The sequence below is a fragment of the Pecten maximus genome, chromosome 4 (assembly GCF_902652985.1).
Source record: "Pecten maximus chromosome 4, xPecMax1.1, whole genome shotgun sequence".
NCBI classification, from domain to species: Eukaryota; Metazoa; Mollusca; class Bivalvia; order Pectinida; family Pectinidae; genus Pecten; species Pecten maximus.
The window spans coordinates 49,730,931-49,755,198 of NC_047018.1; the positions used below are offsets into that span (position 1 = coordinate 49,730,931).

General features: G+C 33.7%; 1 protein-coding gene across 1 annotated transcript in view; it reads left to right on the forward strand.

Annotated features, from left to right (window-relative positions):
- Positions 1-24,268, forward strand: part of LOC117326351 (focal adhesion kinase 1-like) — a 90,621-nt gene that overhangs the window by 46,242 nt on the left and 20,111 nt on the right. Inside the window, 11 exon segments of the mRNA XM_033883061.1 lie at positions 6,854-6,933; positions 8,659-8,776; positions 9,419-9,559; positions 11,079-11,156; positions 11,771-11,984; positions 12,614-12,670; positions 16,679-16,709; positions 17,809-17,864; positions 19,029-19,085; positions 20,008-20,040; positions 23,270-23,367. Coding sequence (XP_033738952.1) covers positions 6,854-6,933; positions 8,659-8,776; positions 9,419-9,559; positions 11,079-11,156; positions 11,771-11,984; positions 12,614-12,670; positions 16,679-16,709; positions 17,809-17,864; positions 19,029-19,085; positions 20,008-20,040; positions 23,270-23,367 — 963 coding nt within the window.

Consider the following 24,268-nt stretch of genomic DNA (forward strand, 5'->3'; position numbering starts at 1 on the left):
ATTAATTTCCAAATGTATATTTTGTATTCATGTCTCAATATTTTGTGAAATGCTTTCAACAACAATTTCAGTAACTAATAACTGTTATACCTATATAGCTACATGTATACTATCTTCCTGTGTGTTTATTTGTTTATTACACAGATAAAAATGAACCAAAATTGGTTTTTTTAATAATTTTATCCAACACATAAAAAACAACAACAAAAGGATTGTTCATTGGAGTATTTAGCTCATTGGAAATTTTTGCACGGGCTGTAAAATGCTTTAATCCATCCGTTATCGAAAGTCTAATATACTTTGAAAACAAAAGTAGAACTGTGACTTACCATTGAAGGAATACGACTTTCTGCACATTCTATAAATAGTTTTTGTCATATTTAAGGTATCAGTAATTAACAGACATAATGCTTCTTGTTTTCATTAAAAACCAAAATGTTTCCATAAAATAGACCCTGTGCGTTTACCGGGAAGAAGGATCGTATACATTGATGTTGCTTCCATAGCTAGTCGCTTATGTTCTCACTAACAAAATCTTAGTCATCGGTACGTTTGCATTCCTCCTAGTATTACAACACTGTACCAGTTATTGCGACGCTTGATTTTGTATGATACAAGCATAACCATTTCCCGCAAGCGACTGTGTTGTAGGCCTAGACATTGTCAAGCTGAACTTGCGGATGTTTATCTGAAATCGGCGAATATATTTTCATAAAACCTGAAGTAGGGCACTTCCGACGAAACTCGATTACATATTTCTTACTCGATTAATTGATCAAACGTCTCAAACAAGTGATACTCGACGAACTCGATTAATCGGAACACCACTAATCAATTCATATAAGTCATTGATCACATATCTCATCAAAATGACACAAGCCTCCATGTGTGTTTGTAAACATCACCGATGAAGTAAATCGGTAACGCTTGTTTTGATTGGTCGAAAATTTCATGCGTGAAGGGTGGTAATTTCGAATCACCGCTAGAGGGCCAGAACTGACGCCTATATCTGCCAAGGGTTCGTGGAGTGTAACGTAATCAGAAGCCTTGGCTAGCGAAGATGATGTAATTACAGCCAAAAAATACACATGTGCATAATACACACATGGGTTCACTAGAGCCAAAACATACACACATACACTACACTCACGCGTTCGTTAGCCAATACACACACGTACACTCTATACTCGCCAGGATTCATTACAGAATCAGCTGGGTAATACTTAAAGGTCTACAACAGGAGCTATACTCCGCGATCCCAAATCCCCAGAATAGCTAACATAGGGTGTCCCATTGTGGTATTTAGTAAAACATTACTTTTATTCACCATCTGATAACACTCACCAAAATTACAATTATGTATTGAAATTAATGGTGGCTGATAAAATGTATAAAATGCCAGGTCTATCTGTGACTGAGGAGAACTCCGTGGGACATTGGGATTGTATGATAGAAGGCCGAGATAAGGGGACCCCTCTGCTGCGGATTTCATTATCTGACGTTTTACTGTTTATAGAATCTGCTGTAGCTTAGTGCAATAATGCAGCGCTTGTTAGAAAATAGCTTTGCTTGATTATCAAGGCTTGGGTGTGTCAAACAGATATTATCATCAAATGAAATCAGCTGGAATTTCTCGAACAGTAAAAAATGGACAGTAATTGTTGGGAATTGCATTTTTTTACCCCATGGACCTGCCATCTACCTGTCTGGTAGAACGTCAACATGATAATTCATCGACTTGACTCACCTCACAATCACTTAAATATTAAGTATGCTTTAGATATATATACAGTTTAGTTGAGACCAAAACAAAACAAAAAATGAAATGAAATATATAGGGCTTGTTTACATGGCTATTCAGATCAAAATAATGGGAAAAAATTAGACAAAATTTTAGGCGTTTACACTCCATTTTGCATGCAATCCTTTTCTTTGTGATAGCGAAATTGATCTATGGGACAACTTTATCATCCTATCTCATGATCTCACATTAAAGCTGGGTATTGAAGATGTCAAAAGTCCTGTGCAATGGAATTCAAAATATTTCCTGAATTTAAATGAGATTATAATTTATAGTTTACAGTAATAGAAGTCAATTTAGATTATGTCAGCTTTAATTTTCTTGGCGGAAGAAAATCAGTAAATTTCAATCCACATTTTTAAAAAAATGAAAATTCTTTTATCTAAATCTGTTTTAAATGAGACAGAATTCGGATGTTTTTTTACAAGATATAATATAACACTAGACTGTGTGAGAATGCTGTTATTGTTTTGGTAGCGAACTGTTACAATTTACTAGATACAGCGATCCCAAAGCTATACAAGTTATATTGTGATGAAGGATTTGCTTAAGCCAACACCCTCCGAATTCCTAGATTTTCTGATAAAACACTGTTGAAAGGTGCCATGTCTGCTTGTAAATGTAGAGGCTACACCTCCGCTGTGGTAGGGAACGAAAAGGGCTTGTTGGAAAGAAAAGGAAACATTTTTAAACAAATATAAAAAAAAAATTCCAGGGAAATCAGAATATATCTGAAAGGGGTAGATCGTTGTATGATAATTCCAGGTGGGCTGTGTCTGTGGTAACTCCCACTACTTGGGCTGATTTAGTAGGGAGATGTTTATAAATGAAGACTTTGCCAAGTGATGATGTAAAATTTGTATCCAAGGAGTCATCATTCATAACCTTGTCTTCTTCACGGAGCAATCAACATGGCAGGCTTCAAGAAATACGTGTTGAAGTAAGAGAAAGATATGTTAACTTCCTCACAGAAAGTGTTACAGTATCCAAATATCCTGTCAGTATAAGGATTTCTACCAGCTTTTCTGGTGTCAACTGTCACCATGCATAAAGGAACGTCGAAAAAATAAGTTACCGTTTTCGACAATAAGTCCATGCCTGAAGAAATATGTCTGCTCATGTTGTCATTCAGTAAAATGTTAATCAACAATTTTAAAAGCCATCTTGTGGCCTGAAATGAGCCAATCCACAAATTTGAATCAAAATTTATGAATCAGTTAATTTAAAGGTCTATAATAATTTAAGAAATTCCCTTTAAATAACTTGAGTTTAAACCTGATCTTAGCAAGAATCCTTCAGTTATTTGGTCATAGCACATAGCAAATATTGAATTTTTTGTAAAGAACAATAGGTATCAAGAACAATAGGCCAAATACAGGCTAGTTTGAAAATTATATAAATCTGATCAAGTCTATGATGACAGACAGAGGACTATTGTTATGTTATCTTTCATCAGTTAAAATATCCTGGAAGCTATTTTACTGGTAATATCCGGTAAACAAATGCATTTAAAAAATTTTTTTTTTAAATAAAGATTTTTGTACTTTGAAGAATGTATGACGCACAACCACAGAAATACATGGGAGAAAATTGATATTTCCTTATTTATGAAACTGACGAGAACGTTCTAGTGAGCCTCGTTTAGGATTCGTAGCGGAGCTAAGATAAGATTTTTGTCACAGAATGCTGTATATGTCTCACGCGTTACCGTGGTGAAGCTTTGACGTTCTCTAAATAATTGATTCGACTGAGATTCCATGTCATTGATTTAAAAACTCGATATTTCCGAGTGGTTTCTGGAAAATAAAAACACCAATGATTCACCTCTTGTTTATTCTATTAGCTCTGTCTCGTTTTAAATGTTTTTCAATTCGTTCCTACTTTTGAAACTGATACCTAGATCTGCATGTATAATGTTGGTTCCATAATATTCAGTCTTTGGATTCTCACGTTTCTGAATAGTCTGGGCGATCATTTATGACTTTCCGAGTCTGGTGAAAGTGAAATATCCTCCAGTTACAATGGTATACTGGCGTACATCTCTACATTTTCTTTCCGAGTCTGGTGAAAGTGAAATATCGTCTGTAGTTAAATTTTTATACTGGCGTATGTCTCCACATTTTCCTTCCGAGTCTCTGGTGAAAGTGAAATATTGTCTAGTTACAATATTATACTGGTGTCAGTCCTGTCTTTACAACATGATTGCCTCCGTTAATATTACAGTGGTCGTACAATAATCATTGGTAGTACATGTCGACCAGCATTTATCTGACCGTCACAGTCTTAACTCACAGTCTCCGAGATAATCTTGTTTCTACACCTAATGAGATTTCTGGGGATTCAAAATCATCTTGATCAACCAGCTTACTCACAGTACAGACAGATGAGGATGATATCCCGACTTTTTAAAGCTGACAATACTTTTTCATTGACAAGTCTTTTCGTCTAATAATTATATATTATATATGATAGCATGACAATTACTTATTGTTTAAGTTATGATAAAAAAAATGAAACACTTGCATGCAGCTTTTTTAAAAAACGAAAAAGGATCAAAATTTGTATCTTGAGTTACAAATTAAGATTCAAATTCGTAGAGGCAAACAAAATTTGAAAATGTTGATATTTTTCTATCGTAAATTCAGTAAACAACAGCGGTTAGACTGTAAACAGTCATGTACACCTATTTTATGGGGTCATGATAATGTATATGATTGTGCTACACTTTAAGCAGCTATTGATTGATATTATTAAGAAATTGAATGTCATATGTGAAGTTATATATTATGGCAGAGTGTCCATCATCTGACAGCATTTCTTTTGAATCGCTACTGTAGTCCTGTAAACATTAATGGATTTTGATGAAATTTGGTCTGGAGAATTTTGGGCAAAGAAGATCTTATGTTGTATAAATGGAGGGTGTGGTAGCTGACCCTTTGGGGCCAGAACGGCAGGGCGGGGATGGGCCCGGCCAAATAAGGGAAATTTGAGATAAATCCTTTAAATCCCAACTTGTCCTGAATGCCTGAATGGGTTTTGATGAAATTTGGTCTGGAGCAAGATCTGATGGTGTATAAATGTAGGGTGTGGCTCCCTTGTGGCCAGTGTGGTGGGGCCCAATAGGGAAAATTGAGGTAAATCATTTAAATCCCTAGGCCTTCTATAGTCCTGAACGTCTGAATGATCTTGATGAAATGTAGTCTGGAGCATTATTGGCCAAAGTAGATCTAATGTTGTTTAAACAGAGGGTGTGGCTACCTTGGGGCTGGAGAGAAAGGGCCTTATAGGGGAAATATTGCAAAAAAAAAAAAAAAAAAAAACCCTCTTAAATCCTTCTTTTTTCTGAAGATTGACAGGATTTGGTCCATATTTAGTTTAAATCATAGTTGGAAGTTGCAGCAAAAAAGGTAGAGAAATAATTGTAATATATATAACTTGAAATATTTTGCCATGATTACTGAAATATCCTGATGAGCAATACAGGCCATCTTGACCTCTTGATCAGATTCAAATTCAGTTTCTAAAGGGTACCATTAAAAATGCTGATACTTAATTCCCTACAAATAACTCAGAGAACAAACTTTTAGGCAGTAAACAGCCGTGTACTGCTGTATCACGGAATGCATTTGTTAATACATTAATATGATTGTGCCATCGATTTGTTACGGAGGCTGAATGATGATTCAGCAGTTGTGTACTGCGGGTAATGAAACTGCGCTGCTCTGTAATGTACTAATAAAATACTAGACATGTTTATTGTGTATAACCGTCCTGTCAGGACGAGTACGTCGTTCCGTGTAGACAGGCGGGCAGGTTCATGTCATTAGATATTGATTCCCTTTGTTCCATTGATAATTTTACAACGCGTATAGTTTGCACCTGTCGTAGGTATAGATTTTATTTACTGTTCTGATTAACATTTCTCATGTTCCTCCTCTGGGTTTCAATTGCCATCAAAATACATTGTTTTGAAAATATTTATTCATTCACGTGCGATCGAACATTGATATTGAATTTCATTTCACAATCTGGCTATTCATATCAAATGACAATAAAATTAATCTGTATACATGTGCAATCGATTCAGTTTTTTCGTTTGGGTGAAACGTGATTAATTTTGCATGAAACTTACATATATATAGCTAGCACCTTATTGAATTGATAGACATTAAATAATTCATGAAATTTTCCTTCATTTAGTGTTGGGCATTTGAACAACCTTATTTCTGTAATCGAGAAAATGAAATACACTTGGTCACATATCAATTTGTATTTGATTTCTTCATTAAATATTTTCTTAAGCTTTGGAATTATAAGATCAGTAAAACTTTAAAAACGTTTTCTTTAATGAAAAAAGAAGTTTAAATATAAAAGGATTACATGAAAATTGGATAGTTCTTTTATCTACTTACAGCATTGTATAAATGTCAGTTCATCTTAAAAAAATGGCAGGATCATATAACATATAACTATATATTTGATTTTTTTTTCTCCATTTATGAGCTCATCACTTTCTGACTGGAAGTCTCTGTTTATTTGAACTTAAATCGGAAGCAGCGGATATTGTCTGATCAATTAATGAGCTCATGGATGAGATTTATTGGTCAACGATTACACATACTGACTCAGAACAACTTCCCATGTATTACCGGCCATGGGTAGTATTATAATGATCAGGAAATTCCCTTCTAGAGTAATATTATCTTACAATCTAGAGTCCTAGATCATCTGTGTATAATTGTAAGAATATCATACTTCTGAATTACGTCATAGAGAGTTATAAAGCTATTACATTTAATGAATCAGAAAAGTTGGCAATGAACATCTTTAATTATGACATACACAAATTGTATTTTTATGGGCTAGATTAGCTAGACAATTTTAAGGTTTTTAAAGAAGAATTCATCTAACGAAATAAAACTGCCGCGTTGTTTTCTTTTTTACATGTACAGTGGCGTATGGAGACTTTGAATTTGAAGAGTTTGTTTATATGCAGAGAGATTACATATAGATATATACTTGTGTGTAAACAATTTTCTCTTATTTTTGTAGGTGCGGAATGATTACATGAGAGACATTGCCGAACACATAGATGCAGACATAGCTATACGGCTGGGCTGTATTGAGATGCGGTAAGATAGTCCACACAATCATACATAATTTGACAATATTCAAGACATATAGTTTTCTTTTATCTAAAATGTAACACTTTTCTGGATTCCTGTTTGTTGTTTTGTTTGTATGCCGATGGTATGCCCATCAAAAATAGGAGTATTATATGGTATGGTGTTATCGTCCCTCCGGCATAAAATTTCGTTTCGTTAGGTGATCTCCGATCTATCCTCCTACATGTTTCGATTGATCTCTTTGAAATTTTGTATACACTGTAATTATGATATGAAGTGTTTCCATGAAAAGGATTTTGATTTGGCTATTTTTGCTAAAGTTATTTCCCTTTGTTTATTACAGAATTTTTTTTTTTTTTAGAGAATTTGTTTATTTCAGAATTTTACTTTTTATTAGAGAGTTCCTCCTACTTTTTTTGACCGATTTCTTTGAAACTTGTAAGGGTCTAGAATCATAACATGTTGTTGTGTTTCCCTGAAAAAAAATGTATTGCCCTTTGTTTATTTCAGTGTTTGGTTTATTGTCCAGAGATATCCTACATTTTTTTCACCGATATCTTTGAAACTTGGTACACTTTAAAATCATGATATGGAGTTGTGTTCAATGAATTGGAGACTTTTGATGACTAATTTCCGTCAAACTGCTAGAAAATTGAAAGTTGACTTTGTTGTGAAAGGTGAAATTTATGTAAATATTATTTTTATGCAAGATATTAGTATATAACACCATATGACGTTTGACAGGCATATATTATTCCACCCTGTAGTACTCAAGTTTTTGTTTTGGGTGAAAATTAGATAAACTTAAAAACAGATTTTTCTTATTCCACCACATATTTTTCTTGACATAACATAAAGTGCCACTTGGCTTATAATATGAATCTCTCATCTCATCACGTCTATAGGATTGGCAGAATCCCGAAATACATGTGAATCCTTCATTGGATTCACACGTAGGGTTGAAAAATCACAAAGTTCATGTCTAGTCAAAAAAAATTTTCCATCTCAAATCTACAATCGTTTACTAAAACAAAAACATCATGGAAAAATCAATATCCGAATGGTTCTCTCAGATGTGGTGTCGATGATGTCACAGAACTCTTGTCAGTGTTGCAGGATGAATTTATGATGTAATAGCTACAATTAACTGTGTGCTATTTAGTGCAGAAGAGTAGGATGTAAATATGACATCATGTTTGGCTGAGGAGTACACACACAGAAATCTTGGCTTCTCATTCACGTACAGAAACATTAATGAGATTCCCTACAATGAACAGAGCGATACTGTGTCACACCCTTAAAATAACGGTTATTTACAGAGGTTTTCCGCCTAAACATGAAAACGCTGCCATCACAATAGTATACAATATCTATGCTGCAATAATTAAGCCCTTGCAGGGGACGTCATAAACCCCTGACCCCTTACGCCAATTCAAGCGTGTAAGAATGAAATTATTTTTGTTAATTTCTGGATATTTTACTGAATTTTAGTAGAAATAAAACTCTTAGCTCTGACCTGTAAAATTATATACTGATGTGGTAGATTGACATTTCTGTTTTGACTTTCAGACAATTTTTCAGGGATATGCCAATTCAGGGGTATAAAAAGGAATTTATTTTTGTTGATTTCTGTGTAATTTTACTGAATTTTAGTAGAAATAAAACTCTTAGCTCTGACCTGTAAAACTATATACTGATGTGTTAGATTGACATTTCTGTTTCGACTTTCAGGCGATTTTTCAAGGATATGCCACAGGCTGCCCTAGATAAGAAGTCAAACTTTGAGTGTTTAGAGAAAGAAGTGGGCTTCAAAAGATTCCTTCCTAAATCTGTGACAGAGACGATGAAGGTAAAAAATTGCAGAGTTGTGACCAAGTGCCATTTTTTTTGCTGTTTAACACAAAGTTTGAATTTGTAATGTAAGATAAAGGTTGACTGTTTTGGAGAAAATTTTGAAAGGAAGCTTTAATTTTTTTCTGTGTTTGTTTTAATTTTATGGATCATGATCATGATTTAATTCAATGCTAAAACCAGCAAGTTTCATAAATCTTGGTCTTTCTTGGTTGTGGTAATTACCATCCAAACTTCATACATTATACTGCCCGAATTATTTTTCTTGACCAATCAAATTCTGTGTTACATCTCAAATGTCTTGGAATACTCTTTATATCATTGATAATATTATGAGTTATTATAACCTATTGTTAAGGTTTTTTTGCCAATAAAGTAGTAATATCCCTCGATACTAGTCCAGTCTTTGTGTTGCATTGTGGGATATCAGGATTCAAAGACAATTGATCATAGTCATAAGCCAGTCAAAACAATGTAGTGATATAAACGATGGATTTATGTTTATTTTTTCTCCTCCCCAATCCATCTCAATCTTCTTGTTAATGTTTATGAAGAACAGAACGAAAAGTACAAAACTAAAAATTCTTAACATTTTTGAGGCGTTGCAGTTTCTGAGATGATGTCATTTCTGTTTTTGTAGTCGAAGACCCTCCGAAAGCTGATACAGTTCCATTTCAAACAGTATGCACAACTGACAGAGAACGAATGTGTTTATAAATTTTTTGAAACGTTGAAGACGGTGTATAAGTTTGAGCAGGAACGGTTTAATTGTGCTTTAGGGGTAAGTTGTGTGTGGTTTCACAGCAGTGAGGTCGTATAATGTAAAAAGAGAATTTTATACAAAGGGATAGCTAATGAAGAGGATAATAAAAAGATTGAGAAAAGTTTTTAAATTTTACTTGTTATTCAAAAATAAAAAATGATGATTAAAAGCTTGAGAAAAGTTTTGAAATTTTACTTGTAATTAAAAAGTAAAGAAGGATGATTAAAAGATTGAGAAATAAATTGAAATTTTACTTGTTACAGTCAAACTTCGATGTTTCGAAGTTCAAGGGACTAACAGAAAAACTTCGAAACAGCGGGACTTCGAATTATTCATGGTTGACAATAGATCGATGTTTTCTTAATAATGACCATATATGTTAACGTTACATGTCCTCGGTGTCTTCGTGATGATTTGTCGCCTGTCCGGCTCAAATGTTAATTTATACCTCAAACACAACAAAATAAAAATACTTTTCATTAATTATACCTAAGCATTTTATTAATTAAACAAACTATGTATCGGTTAGAAAACACTTATATCGCGTTGAACAGATAAAGCAAAAGAAGTACAATGCACACTTACGTAAGTCGTTAGGCTTTTCTGCTAAAGACACGTGCGGTTACGTTATGTGCATATAAAATACGAAATGCCGATCGGCTGGAGAATGCATGATTGAATGACAAATAATCGATTTACTTGGATATTTATGTATAAGTTTGCAATGTGACACTTATGAGTGAAGACATCGCTAATTGTTTGTGTTTAAAATTGGTCCGCTTATTTTATAGTTCCGTAAAATTTACTCACCGACCGCTGATTTCAATGGCGGCGAAGATTATCAGAGACGACTACCGAAATGTTTTACCGGAGTGATTAAATGTCATGGCTTCTAAATACCCCCTTTTATCTATCAATTTGGTCTGATTATTAATTAGCCCCATGATCAGGAATGACAACACACGCTATCGTTATCCCCATTGTCACTCAGGGCATTTTGGGGAGAGGTGTGAAATCTTGCCGCGGGGGTCACGACCAACACCTGTCCAGTGGTCAGTACAGGTAAACTTTTGTTCGAATCATGAGATGTCAATTACCTATGACATCATAGCTAACGGGCCATGAAAAAAGTTCGATACATCGAAAACTTCGATTTATAAAAATTCGAATCATGCATAGGTTCGTTAGTAGCGTTATATAGTAAGGAAATTCGGGACCAAGCAAAAAGTTCGATACAGCGAGAAATTCGAATCAACGAAGTTCGAATCATCGAGGTTTGACTGTATTTAAAAATAAAAAGAGGATGATTAAAAGATTGAGAAAAGTTTTGAATTTTTTTTTTTTTTTAATTTGGTTTTCATTTCAATAATGGGAATAACATTTTTGTAAGTTTTGATAATGAAAAAAACAACCTTTTCAGAAAAAAAACACTAATATTAGATAAAAAATAGCGATGAATATTTATTTGTAACTTTGTTGTTTTTGTCAGAAATTAACGTGTGGCTGTGTCCTAATGATGTATATCTGTCTGTTTTAGACCGGGTGGAGTATTTCCATGGAGATTGTCATAGGACCAGAAGTCGGAATTAGCTACCTCACAGAGAAGGCCTCGTCGGTAAGTCTAAAGGGTATTTCTGTACCGTTTTTATCCCACAATAAGCCCATGTCTGGTAATAAGCCCACCCATGTCTATTTCAATACAGTAATAAGCTCCCTCCTACTTCTTTGAATAAAAGATTATATTTTAAAAGTACAGTCATCCTTACAAAGTTAGAAACTTCAATATATGTATTTTGTATCAGGAACTGCAGAAATAAGGAAATAGCAGAATTTTAAAAGTAATTGAATTTTCAAATGTAACTGAATTCTTATAAGAACTGAATTTCTTAAGAACTGAGTTTTGTAAGAACTGAATTTCTAAAGAACTGAATTTCTTAAGAACTGAGTTTTGTAAGAACTGAGTTTTGTAAGAACTGAGTTTTGTAAGAACTGAATTTTTTAAGAACTGAATTTCTTGAGAACTTAATTCATAAGAACTGAATTTCTGAAGACCTGAATTTCATAAGTAATTGAATCTTCATAAGTAACTGAATTTTCATAAGAACTGAATTTTATAAGAATTGAATTTCTAAAAGCTGAATTTTCATATGTAACTGAATTCATAAGTTACAAAATGTTCATAAGTAACTGAATTCCATGCTTCATCAAAACTGCCCACTCTTGTTATAGCCGACACACATGGCGGACTTTGCCCAGGTGCAGTCTATCCAGACCAACGCCACGCCCGACACCAAGGGTGTGTTACAAATCAAGATTGCCGGAGCGACAGAGGCGCTAACAATCATCTGTAGCACGCTGGACGAAGCAGAGGACATGGCAAACTTGATGGACGGGTATTGTCGTCTCGTCCACAACGTGACCACCTCTCTCTGGACCAAGAGATGTGAGTTTCCTGTCACCAGCGGTACTGCTGTCCACGTTCACGTTCAAATATGTATTGTCTAGATTTTCAGGATTATGATATCAAAATAATCTCAACCTATTCTTACCAGTAGAAATTGTAATCGTGTGTCACTTTCTCTTAAGTATGGTCTGACTTTCATGAAACATGTCTTTTCTTTCTTTTGAAATGGACGTTTGTTTGTGTCTTCTCAGGTCCATCCCATCTCTGATTCTGTTTAGTGATGTTTCACATTGGTAGATAGATGTTCTGTGAGAACAGGCTATCATTTATATAGATAAATCCATTTGATAGAAATATGACTTTCTTTTTTTGATTTATTTTGAAATCTCATTTTTACTGTAGTTTGCTTTCTGGATTTCTTTCTGATTTAAATCAACATTTATTGAGAATATAATTACAGTTTGTTTGAGAATGTGACTAACATTTTTAAAAATTTTCAATGAAAATCAAATTTCTGAATCAGAATTTTCTTAAGAAAATATCTTTTAAGATTCTGCAGGTATTTGGAGTTCAAAAAATGACACATCATTTAACCTTTGTTTGGAAACAAAAAATTGAAAATATATATGTGAATGACAGAGAGTTACCCCCCTTGGACTGTTTTGTAGCTCTCTCTGACTGGAAGTCTTCCGTCGAAGAGAATCTGAATATCTTAGATCTCCGAGGTTTGTTGTCACCAACTCTCCCCTTGTCTTACCAGTGTTGGTTTTCCTTGCATGTCTTGTATTTCATTGTACCTGGGTGTCAGTGTAAAACCTGTCTGTCAATCATTCACGAAACCACTCTCCCTCTCCTCCTCCTCAAACATGCAGACCTTTCATTATTTTCTAACTGCTTGTCAAGTATGCAATTAAATATGATGGATTATAGAATATTCAAAATTACCTGCAATAATTTTTTTGAAATTGTGAATAATTCAAAATAGTGGTAAAAATATGCTGTAAAAATTCTAAAAGATTTATTATGATAGTTAAATAATTTAATCAACAATTTCAACGATTTATTTCAAAAGTTTTATTTTAGTTTTCATTATTGTCTGATCTTTAGCAATAGATGCAGTGTCCATCCAGAAATAATCCCAATGTCCAGTGATAACCCCACAATTCAGTTCCCATTTGTGTTAATATAAGCTGATTAAATGTCAGTAAATACAGATGGGTTTTACTCCGGCTAACACCGTTGCCTTGGCCTTGTGTATCTGAGGCTGGGTACCATCTTATCACTAGCATGTGTGAGTACTACATACTGAGGGTGTCATATAATCTGTGTTTTAACTTAGACCGATTTATACAGAAAACAAAACTTAACTGAAATATGTTAACTAATCAATCTCAGCTATTTCTCGGATAAATTAAATCTAATTTTAAAAACAAGTATACCCTAGCGAAATCTTAATATTCACAATTGAAGTTTCAGTTTAATGCATATAATTGTATGCATTGTAGATTAATTAATTGAGAAAACAAAAAAAAGAACAAATAACATTTCTGTTCGAACTTAAGATATAGTTATTACAGTTTTAAAGATAGAAGTTGACTCTTTCTGTAATAAAATGAATATGCGTAGCGTATTTAAATTATTTCTGTAATAAAATGGATATGTGTATAGTATTTAAATATTATTGCTCACAATGTAGTTGTGTCTTAATCTCATTAAAATTGTGTTGTGTTTTTAACATTCAAATTATACAATAATATGTATATAAAGATACATGTATAATTTTCTAACAACTTAATGCAAGAGGAAATCTTAACAAAAGTTTATGGAAGTTATTTACCTTATCGTGACTAGATTTCGATGTGATATAGATTTTAGTGTTATAAGGTCAGACGTTGGATTTTGTTGGTGTGTTAACGTGTTAATGTTATAAATGTTAGATGGTATTATAGATTTCAGACATCACCAGTATGCATGTGTAAATTTAGATAATATATATATCAGATTTTATCATTTATTTTCATATTGTGGGTCAGAAAACATTGCACTGAAGATCAAATTTCAGAAATATTCTAGTTGTTGTTGAGAATGTTTGATTCCCTCACCACCCATCCAAACACTCACCTTCTATCCAACTTCTCACCATTTTTCTCCTAACTAGATCGTTCAGATCAAAGTTATCAATATTGTTGGTGTGTTTAGAATTAATATCGTAATATCTAACATATGAATTGGTTTCATGGTTACACGATTTGTTGTTTCATCCTATAAAATTTTCTCCTGATTTGAAGTGAACATCCTTACCACCCTTGGTTGGTGTATTTATCAAATAGCACATGATGCATAAATATCAAATAAGTTGGAACTGAAACGAAAAAAAAAAAAAAAAAAAAAAATGCAAAACAACAGATGGTTAAGTACTAAAACATAGATACACGTACAAGCTGATTATGAAAATAACTTTTACATGTAGTTCCTGGAGGGGGACACTGCAAAAAAATAAAAATAAAAAAAAATATAAATAAAAAAAATAAAAAATGAATAATTGATTAATAAAAAGTAAATCTCCTTTAAACATGGTTTCAAGTCGCACAGGAAGTGAGGGATGTTGCCAGGGTTAGCCTTTTCCAAACACATGCAGCACTTTCGTTTTCCAATATAAGACATTTGTCCCTATAAATCTCTACATAGCTCTTGCTGTTTGTTGATCCTGTGATATAACATTAAATAAAGGTTCAGTTTAATTATGACTATAATTTGGACATGACCTGGAGATTATAGACTGCATCAAGTGATATATGTAGATTTTAGTTTTACATGTTACGATATCGATTTCAACAAATTATGTTACGATATTGATTTAAACATGTTGTGTTACGATATCGATTTAAACATGTTATGTTACGATATCGATTTAAACATGTTATGTTATGATATCGATTTAAAAACTTATGTTACGATATCGATTTAAACAAATTATGTTACAATATCAATTCAAGCAAATTATGTTACGTTATCGATTTAAACAAATGATGGTGACTAGTTAAGGAAATTCCTGATATTGACTTCAATATGTCTGTCTTAATTTCTAGTCTATCATATATCCTAGATATTATATACCTAAATGTAGAGAAATGTATGCGATATAAACAGTTTCCAACTGTACTTTGTATTATACTCTTGCATGGTGGATTGAATCGGGTGGCATTCTTGTTCAGTATTTAATCAGAATTCATCTGGAAACTCATCCTGGTAGTTCATCATTGATTGAAACATTTTCGGTGAATATTCAAACAAGGTGTGTAGTGAGATTGGTAAGATCTGGGGTGTGTGGTGAGATCTGGGGTGTGTGGTGAGATTGGTGAGATCTAGGGTGTTTGGTGAGATTGGTGAGGTCTGGGGTGTGTGGTGAGATTGGTGAGATCTGAGGTGTGTGGTGAGATTGGTGAGGTCTGGGGTGTGTGGTGAGATTGGTGAGGTCTGGGGTGTGTGGTGAGATTGGTGAGATCTGGGGTGTGTGGTGAGATTGGTGAGATCTAGGGTGTGTGGTGAGATTGGTGAGATCTGAGGTGTGTGGTGAGACTGGTGAGGTCTGGGGTGTGTGGTGAGATTGGTGAGGTCTGGGGTGTGTGGTGAGATTGGTGAGATCTGAGGTGTGTAGTGAGATTGGTGAGATCTGGGGTGTGTGGTGAGATTGGTGAGGTCTGAGGTGAGTGGTGAGATCTGAGGTGAGTGGTGAGATCCGAGGTGAGTGGTGAGATCCGAGGTGTGAGATCACAGACTGCTATACAGTATCCTAGGGCTAGGCACTTACCCTAAAGGAATCTGGAAATCTTTGAAAGAAAGAAGGAATGCTTCACCTCAAGGCTAACATGGAATATTTTAACAATTTTCACAGTAAACCATCTTTATAGCAGCAACACACATATCTCTTAGCATCACAGAATCATTACTCCAAAGCATGGTCTGAAAATTTGGTTTTGGAAGTTAAGTTTGGGACTATCAGTGCAAAGATGTTATAAATCTATAAAAACATCTCCAGCTATCACTAAATGTATAAATGTGTCATAATCATTTAGCTAGGGGACCTTCTCATCTCTGTCATCATCAGGATGGTGGGAAAGTGTTTGATGTGTTAGGGTGTGAAAAAGAGGATGAGGCTGTTTTGGGATACATACAGGGTTAAAAAGATACCAGAAGCTCTGTTGTGGCTGGTTAGCTTAACGCAATGCTGTAGACTCTAAGTGGATATGACTGGTTAGCTTAACACAGAGTACTAAAGTTTAATGTTTTGTGTATGTAATGAACACCTAAAAGGAAACTTTGTCTTCAGTCAAATATCTTGTTATTCAACCAAAAAATATCTGGTTGATCAAAATAAATGTTTTAAGAAAGCTAGTATAGTCTTGAAAAATTAATACAGTTAATTATATAATTACATATGGAAGTCAGGTAGATTAATTGATATGGTTAATTAATATTGTTTTAAACATTAATTGGCATCATATCTTAACGTACCTCATACAATGCATTCTTAATTTTGTGTACACCAATGTATATTTTCTATCTTCAGAAAAAAAAACTTACTTCATGGTATTCATATAATAATATGTTTAAATTATTTTTTCAAAAAAATGTTTTTTTATTTTTTTTTTTTATTTTATTTTATTGTTGATGATGTTATTGTTCACAATTCTTCCATATCGATTTATAAATCCGTTCTCTATTTATTTCAGGTGAAAACATTCCCAGATTGCCTTCCCTTGGGTAAGTGACATCCTGCAGTAATGTAAATTGTAAACATCGACATATGTTTTTCATCTCAGCTTAATATTGCTAAACAGCAGTTGAATGTGTGTCTCATATTTCCCAGGCAAATCATCATACAGTTACTACAGCGTAGCTTCAAATTTTGTTTGAGCTTTACTAAAAAAAATATTTCTTGTTGCAAAGAAATAAACTTCTTTAAATTAACTTACTTGAGAACTATTAGTCATAATGACTTTGACCTTTTGTTTAAAGGTCAGCATAGTTTTCTTACTTGCACATAGAAGCTGTTTCCTGTTTTGCATCAAGAAACACTGGGGGTTCAGAGGGAGGCTGGTCTACTGTGGGTTAGTCATGGCTAATTAATGTGATGTGACCCTGGCTACAAATTAAAGCTTATAGCTAGGGCAGAAATAAATATGTTATAGACACACATGGCTGGGACCCCCATATCACACAGGTCGAGCAGAAATCTTTACATGGAATCTATGTTCAAACTATTACTGGGGTTAGTCTCTAATTTGATCTTATGAAGAATTTGATCCTTTTTTTTATTGTTAAATTTTTTCGAGTAGAAATCTTTACATGGAATCTATGTTCAAACTATTACTGGGGTTAGTGTGTAATTTGATCTTATGAATAATGTGATCCTTTTTTTTATTGTTAATTTTTTTTTCGAGTAGAAATCTTTACATGGAATCTATGTTAAAACTCTTACTGGGGTTAGTGTCTAATTTGATCTTATGAAGAATTTGATCCTTTTTTTATTGTTAAATTTTTCGAGTAGAAATCTTTACAATCTATGTTCAATCTCTTATTGGGGCAAGTGTCTAATTTGATCTTATGACAATTTTTTTTTTTTATCAATTAAATTTTTCAAGTAGAAATCTTTACATGGAATCTAAGTTCAAAACTCTTAATGGAGTTAGTGTCTAATTTGATCTATTGATAATTTTTATCCTTTTATTTTTTATCAATTGCTGAATTTTTATTAAGGCAGAAAGAAGTATATTGGAGATTCCGGTTTCAAACCTTGTTATTTTCATGTGATGTGGTGTTAATACTTTAAGATAAGTATATTTGAATTTATAATTCACAGATTTGAGAAGACAGGAACTCACGGGAAAACATCTCATAACACTGGTTCTAATGAACGTAAGTATGAGGTTACCTATGTTTGTTTACTTTATGTATTGTAAACATTTACAGTACTAGATCCTATCTAGTTCTTATACAAATTAACAGTACAAGAATCTACGAGAATGCAGTTAAAAATTAATGATACATTAACAAGTGTTTTGATTGGGGTAAAAATTAATGATGAAAGCTGTCAGCAATCTTTTGATAGAAGTAACATTTGTTGGTGTAAAAACGTCTCTCTGTCTTTGATAGAAGTAACAGTTGATGGTATAAGAACGTCTGTCTGACTTTGATAGAAGTAACATTTGATGGTATAAGAACGTCTGTCTGTCTTTGATAGTAGTAACATTTGATGGTGTAGGAACGTCTGTCTGTCTTTGATAGAAGTAACATTTGATGGTATAAGAACGTCTGTCTGTCTTTGATAGAAGTAATGATTGATGATGTAAGAACGTCTATCTGACTTTGATAGAAGTAACATTTGATGGTATAAGAACGTCTGTCTGTCTTTGATAGAAGTAATGATTGATGATGTAGGAACGTCTGTCTGTCTTTGATAGTAGTAACATTTGATGATGTAAGAACGTCTGTCTGTCTTTGATAGTAGTAACATTTGATGGTGTATGAACGTCTGTTTGTCTTTGATAGAAGTAATGATTGATGATGTAGGAACGTCTGTCTGTCTTTGATAGAAGTAACAATTCATGGTGTATGAACGTCTGTCTGTCTTTCATAGAAGTAACATTTGTTGGTATAAGAACGTCTGTCTGTCTTTGATAGAAGTAACATTTGATGGTGTATGAACGTCTGTCTGTCTTTGATAGAAGTAACGATTTATGGTGTATGAACGTCTGTCTGTCTTTGATAGAAGTAATGATTGATGATGTAGGAACGTCTGTCTGTCTTTGATAGAAGTAACATTTGATGGTATAAGAACGTCTGTCTGTCTTTGATAGAAGTAACAATTGATGACGTAAGAAAGGCTGTCTGTCTTTGATAGAAGTAACATTTGACGATGAAAGAACCTCCATAGTTTTGGTATCAATAACTTGACGACTGTAAATTAACATGTGTTGATTACAAGTTGTTAAAATACAATTAACCTGGCTTCAGGTGTTGCTGATATCATTTTATAATCCTGCCCGGTTTTATTTTTGAGTTGTTGTGTTTTTTACACAGGGATATCTGACTATGCAGAAATCGTGGAGGACGAAGGCGACTACAGTACCCCTGCAGGTAAAACAGGCAATCCAAATACCCTGACCATATATCGTCCATCCTACTCTGGCCATGTCTTTGTATAAATGTGTTATATAACCACGTCCCCTTGGTCATAGCAGGTTTGGTGGCACCTATCAGGTGCAATAGGCCGAGTAATGTAGGTGGAAAATCAGTATCGAAAAGATATTAATGAATTATATACACTGTGTTGAGGTGTGGTCAAATGTTTTAGATAAAAGTTATTTGAATATATTTGACAGATTTCCACTTGCCCTGCTTTGACTCCGTTGTACAGTATATATATATATCTGGTGGTATTGTGTATTCTGGTGGTATATATATATATTGGTATTGTGTACTTCAGCAGATATTTAATATCAATATTTTCTTCTTTTTGGTTTTCTTTGATATTCTGTCTCCTTGTAAATATTTGAAATTTTTATCCAAAACAAGAAAGAGAATTGATATGTTAGAAAGTAAGCCTACTACATGGCAATAAAAAGAATTAAAAATGTGTGTGTTGATAGAGGAGAGGATGGGTTGGGGGTTGGGATGAGGATGGGGGTTGAGGGTTGGAGTGAAGATGGGGGTTGGTGTCGGGTACATGTACCATATAAAAGAAATTAAAAGATCTGGACTATATGTGGAATCGATTGAGTGCTGATAATTTCTATGTAAAGAGTTGAAATTAGGAACATGTCATTAATTAAGGAAGATCTATTTCCTAAATGGTGGATATCAAATTTAAATAGAATATGAAGAAATAGTTTTAAATATCTTTTTGTCATTTCCTTTTAGTGACATGTGATGTACTTCAAAGTGCTATCCCTCTTTTCTCTTCTGTTTTTGTTGAAGTTGTAGAAATATTATTTTGAGTGGTGTATGTGACCCTTATTTCTGTATATTTTACTGATGTTCTGTTTGGCGGTACATCTAGGCCAGTATGGCAGCCGAAGGAAGAAGAAAAAGTGTGAGTGACCTTGAGAATGAACGACCTTGACCTGTACAAAAGAGCATGTGTGACTGTTAGACACCCTCTGTGTACTTGCAGCCAGTGTGACACTGGTATAACATGTTATCGTTAATAAATAACATGTTATCATCAACAAATAACATGTTATTATCTATAAATAGCATGTTATTAATAAATAGCATGTTGTCATCAATGACTAGCTTGTTATCGTCAATAAATAGCTTGTTATCGTTAATAAATAACATGTTATCATCAATAAATAGCATGTTATCGTCAATAAATGACTTGCTATCGTCAATAAATAACATCTTATCATCAATAGATAACATGTTATCGTCAATAAAAAGCATGTTATCGTTACTAAATAACATGTTATCAGGCTTGTTGATGGCTGAATTACGGTAGGTTCGAGATGTAAATTTCTGTGTCATGCGAAAGATATCAAAACTTGCTGACCTCTGCTAATAATATGTATATAATATTACATTGCCAGCTTTTGTTACGTTGTCAATCGGAATGACGAGTTGTGTGCTCCTGTCTTTAAGAATCATATATTTCCGCTGTCTGTCGCATCCTCAGCTTGGTCTTGCTGTCCTGCAGTGTGTCTGTTGTTCAGTATAGAATCTTTATATGTTGCGTTACGTACCGATATTGTGTGATACCAAATATTGTCCGTATAAATATCTAACGGATAATTTATAGACTGCCTATCCCTCATACTATTATAACATTGTCCCTGTAATCAGCATTTAGTGTTGATTTTGTGTACTGCAATGAGAGAAAAACTTCTTTGTGATGGTGAGTTTGTGAATTCGGCATGGTTATGTTTTAAAGAAATACAGAATACACTTGTATAGCTAGTACTATGTACATATGATGACTGTGGACTTTTTTTCTGTGAAAAAATCATGCATGTTGTATTAAAGTTGTTAAATGACAATTCTTAAGAATCTTGACAAATTGGTCCAAAGCAATAGGGAGAGCAGCTAACGTCTACCCTCCTAGCAGGCTATACTCTACTTGTATGTAGTTTTGGGTTGATTTAGATTTAATATGCTGTGTAGGTTATCTTACAGACTTTGTGTTATTCCTGATTTTGTCGGAGAAGATTTAACACTGTGAATTTTATTTAGCGGCAGAAAGTTCTGAAAGCTAACATTTATATCTAGTATGTATAAAGAATTTTGGTACTGTCAATCCTGCCTAAAGGGTGAACAATTCACTATATACTAAAAACCTGTCTATAAATACAACCGTCCCTGTACAACATGAACCTGTCTATAATGGCCACATCTATGTACCAGGAACCTGTCTATAATGGACACATCTATGTATCAGGAACCTGTCTATAATGGCCACATCTATGTACCAGGAACCTGTCTATAATGGCCACATCTATGTACCAGGAACCTGTCTATAATGGTCACATCTATGTACCAGGAACCTGTCTATAATGGCCACATCTATGTATCAGGAACCTGTCTATAATGGCCACATCTATGTAACAGGAACCTGTCTATAATGGCCACATCGACGTAACAGGAACCTGTCTATAATGGTTGCCTGTTTGGGGTTCCGAAGGTAGTGCTAGTCATTGTATATTAATTCTATAACAATTGTAAAACAAATTATATCATTGATATTGATTAATATATAGATATTTAAAAACCACCTGTCTATAAAGGCCACCTGTATGTAGAGGCCACATGTCTATAAAGGCCACCTGCCTACAGAGGTGACCTGTATATAAAGGTCACCTGCTGATAAAGGCCAACAGTGTTCATAGGCCCTGTCTTATAAAGGCCATTTTGCTCTGCTCTGTTGAGTGACCTTTATATACAGATTTGACTAGTATGCATGGCTTTACTGTTGTGATATATTGGTAATAGATAACATAAATGTGATTTACATACCTGATACTTATTATTCACGGATGAAACATCAAAAATATATTCATCAACTGTCTGTAGGTAGAGCATGTGCTTCAGTTACATCATCATATGCATATCAATAATAGGTAGGGATTAAACTTCTCTACTGCCTCGGTTTGTTATATAGAATTATGGCCATAATAACCCTGTCAACATACGTTATCACTGTCCAGCATTTTAATGCCAGACTTAAAGTTCTCTGGATTTCTTCCTGAAATTGTGGATAATAAACTACCAATAGAATTTGTTCTAAATAACTTGATAATAAAAAGGATTTTTTTTCATTGTTGAATTAGGGAAAGAATATATATAAAGTTTTCAGGCCTACATAGTATATAAACATGTATTATATATTTTTACTCAATTTTGCACGCACGCTTGCTTTGTCATTGCTAAAGATTGTGTGACAAAGATGATTGATAAACAGTGGTGACACGGGGGAAAAGTTTCAAGTCGGTTTAGTTTGCTGTTTTGGTTATCCTGGTCTGACCAGATGTATAGCTAGTTTATATGTAAACTGTAAAGAAATGATAAGTATTTAGAATTGACACTTGGCGACGTTGAGGATAATTGGTTACATGACATATATTGTAGAATGATAGTATGCATACTCCCAATGTTTTATACGTTACGTGACTTGCTGTATATAAAAAAATTTATCATCAGATATTTTTTACGTTATTTCAAACAGATTTAACTGTAATTAAGTTTTGGTTAATAAAAAGATTACAAAAAATAATCACATGTTTTTGATGTATAAAAGCACTGAATATTTGTTGATAAATGTTCAAGAAAGATTTAGTTGGTACGGGTACATGTCAGTGAATTTGAAAATTATCAAATCTTCATAAAAATGTTATGATGTAGGAAGTTGGCTGTGAAATGCTGTAGCTTGACATTATTCAAAGCATGAATATATACATAGTTAAAATACAATTTGTTGATCTATAAAAATTTGATCTAAATTTTTTTTTTACAAAGCAGTGTATATTACCTGTATCTAAAGAACGTGTATATTGACACATGTGGATTTGATTGAGATTTCTATACCCTGACTGTCTCGAGGATGTTAAACCCCTTAAAACAAAACAAAAAAACAATCCATATCCGTTTACTTTCAAACTCTGTAAACCTTAGCTTCATAAACCGTTTTCAGTGCTACATTTCATTGAGAATTTGTGTAGAAAATGTTTATATATAGAAAGGCTGTCAATTCATATCTTTCTTTCAGAATTGAAATTTAGAAGTAGATTTTGTTGTATATAATCGTGTAACCTGTTGGCTTGGTTTAACAGCACGGGACTACGAGCTTCGACGGGACGCCATAAAACTACAGGAGGTGCTGGGAGAGGGTCAGTTTGGCGATGTCCATAAGGGCATCTACATTGACAAGGTTAGTTTAAATGTTTACCGTATTTGACCTAATAAGGGCGCCTGCCCTAATAACGGCGCCCCTACCTTTTTTCAAGGAAATAAATCTTTGACTGAGTGTCAAAATGGTGTTCAAAAGTAATAATTCATGTGAAATATTTTGCTACTTTAGGTGTTCAATTTTCTTCAGCAAATTAAGTAACTGGAACACATGTTTTCGCCACATTTTGTGTATTCCTACAGGCTACAGATGACATGTCAGTGCAAAGAGCACCCAAAACTAAACACACATACAAATAATAACTTACCATCTTTATTTGAAGATAAAGTAAAGACTTCATTCTTGTTGATAATAACGTTTGTTCAGAACAGAAAACTAGTAAAAGACATTGTAAATCAATTATTAGGTCAAAGAAAACGATGTCTGATATGATCTGGGAAATCACCTGTTTCTATAAATAGAACACAAAAGAGTTCCATTTGAACATAAATGGTGGAACACATGTTCTCTGGTCTAAAGATCAGCTGGCATGGTTTACAAGTTTACAGGAGTATTCAAGTGATGTTTAAGCTTAATATATGATAATGAATAGATATCTTCATCTGGAATATTTTTATGACTGAATATTTTACCGTTTCCACAGCATTGGGTATTCTGCTATAAGGTATAGTCTGTTTCATAAAACTTCAGAATAACTAATCTTAATAAGGGCGCCCCCACTGTCAATTACCCGCACCCTGCGCCCTTATTAGGTCAAATACGGTATATTTCAAAGGGAAAGAAATAAAAAAAATAGTCAAAAAGATAGTTCTGTACTTATCTGACAATAAGTCTGGTTAGTTATTGGCTCCAATAAGTCCACCAGTCCAATGGGATCAAATTTACCTCTTACTGCCCTGGGATTATTAGTTTTATACAGTAT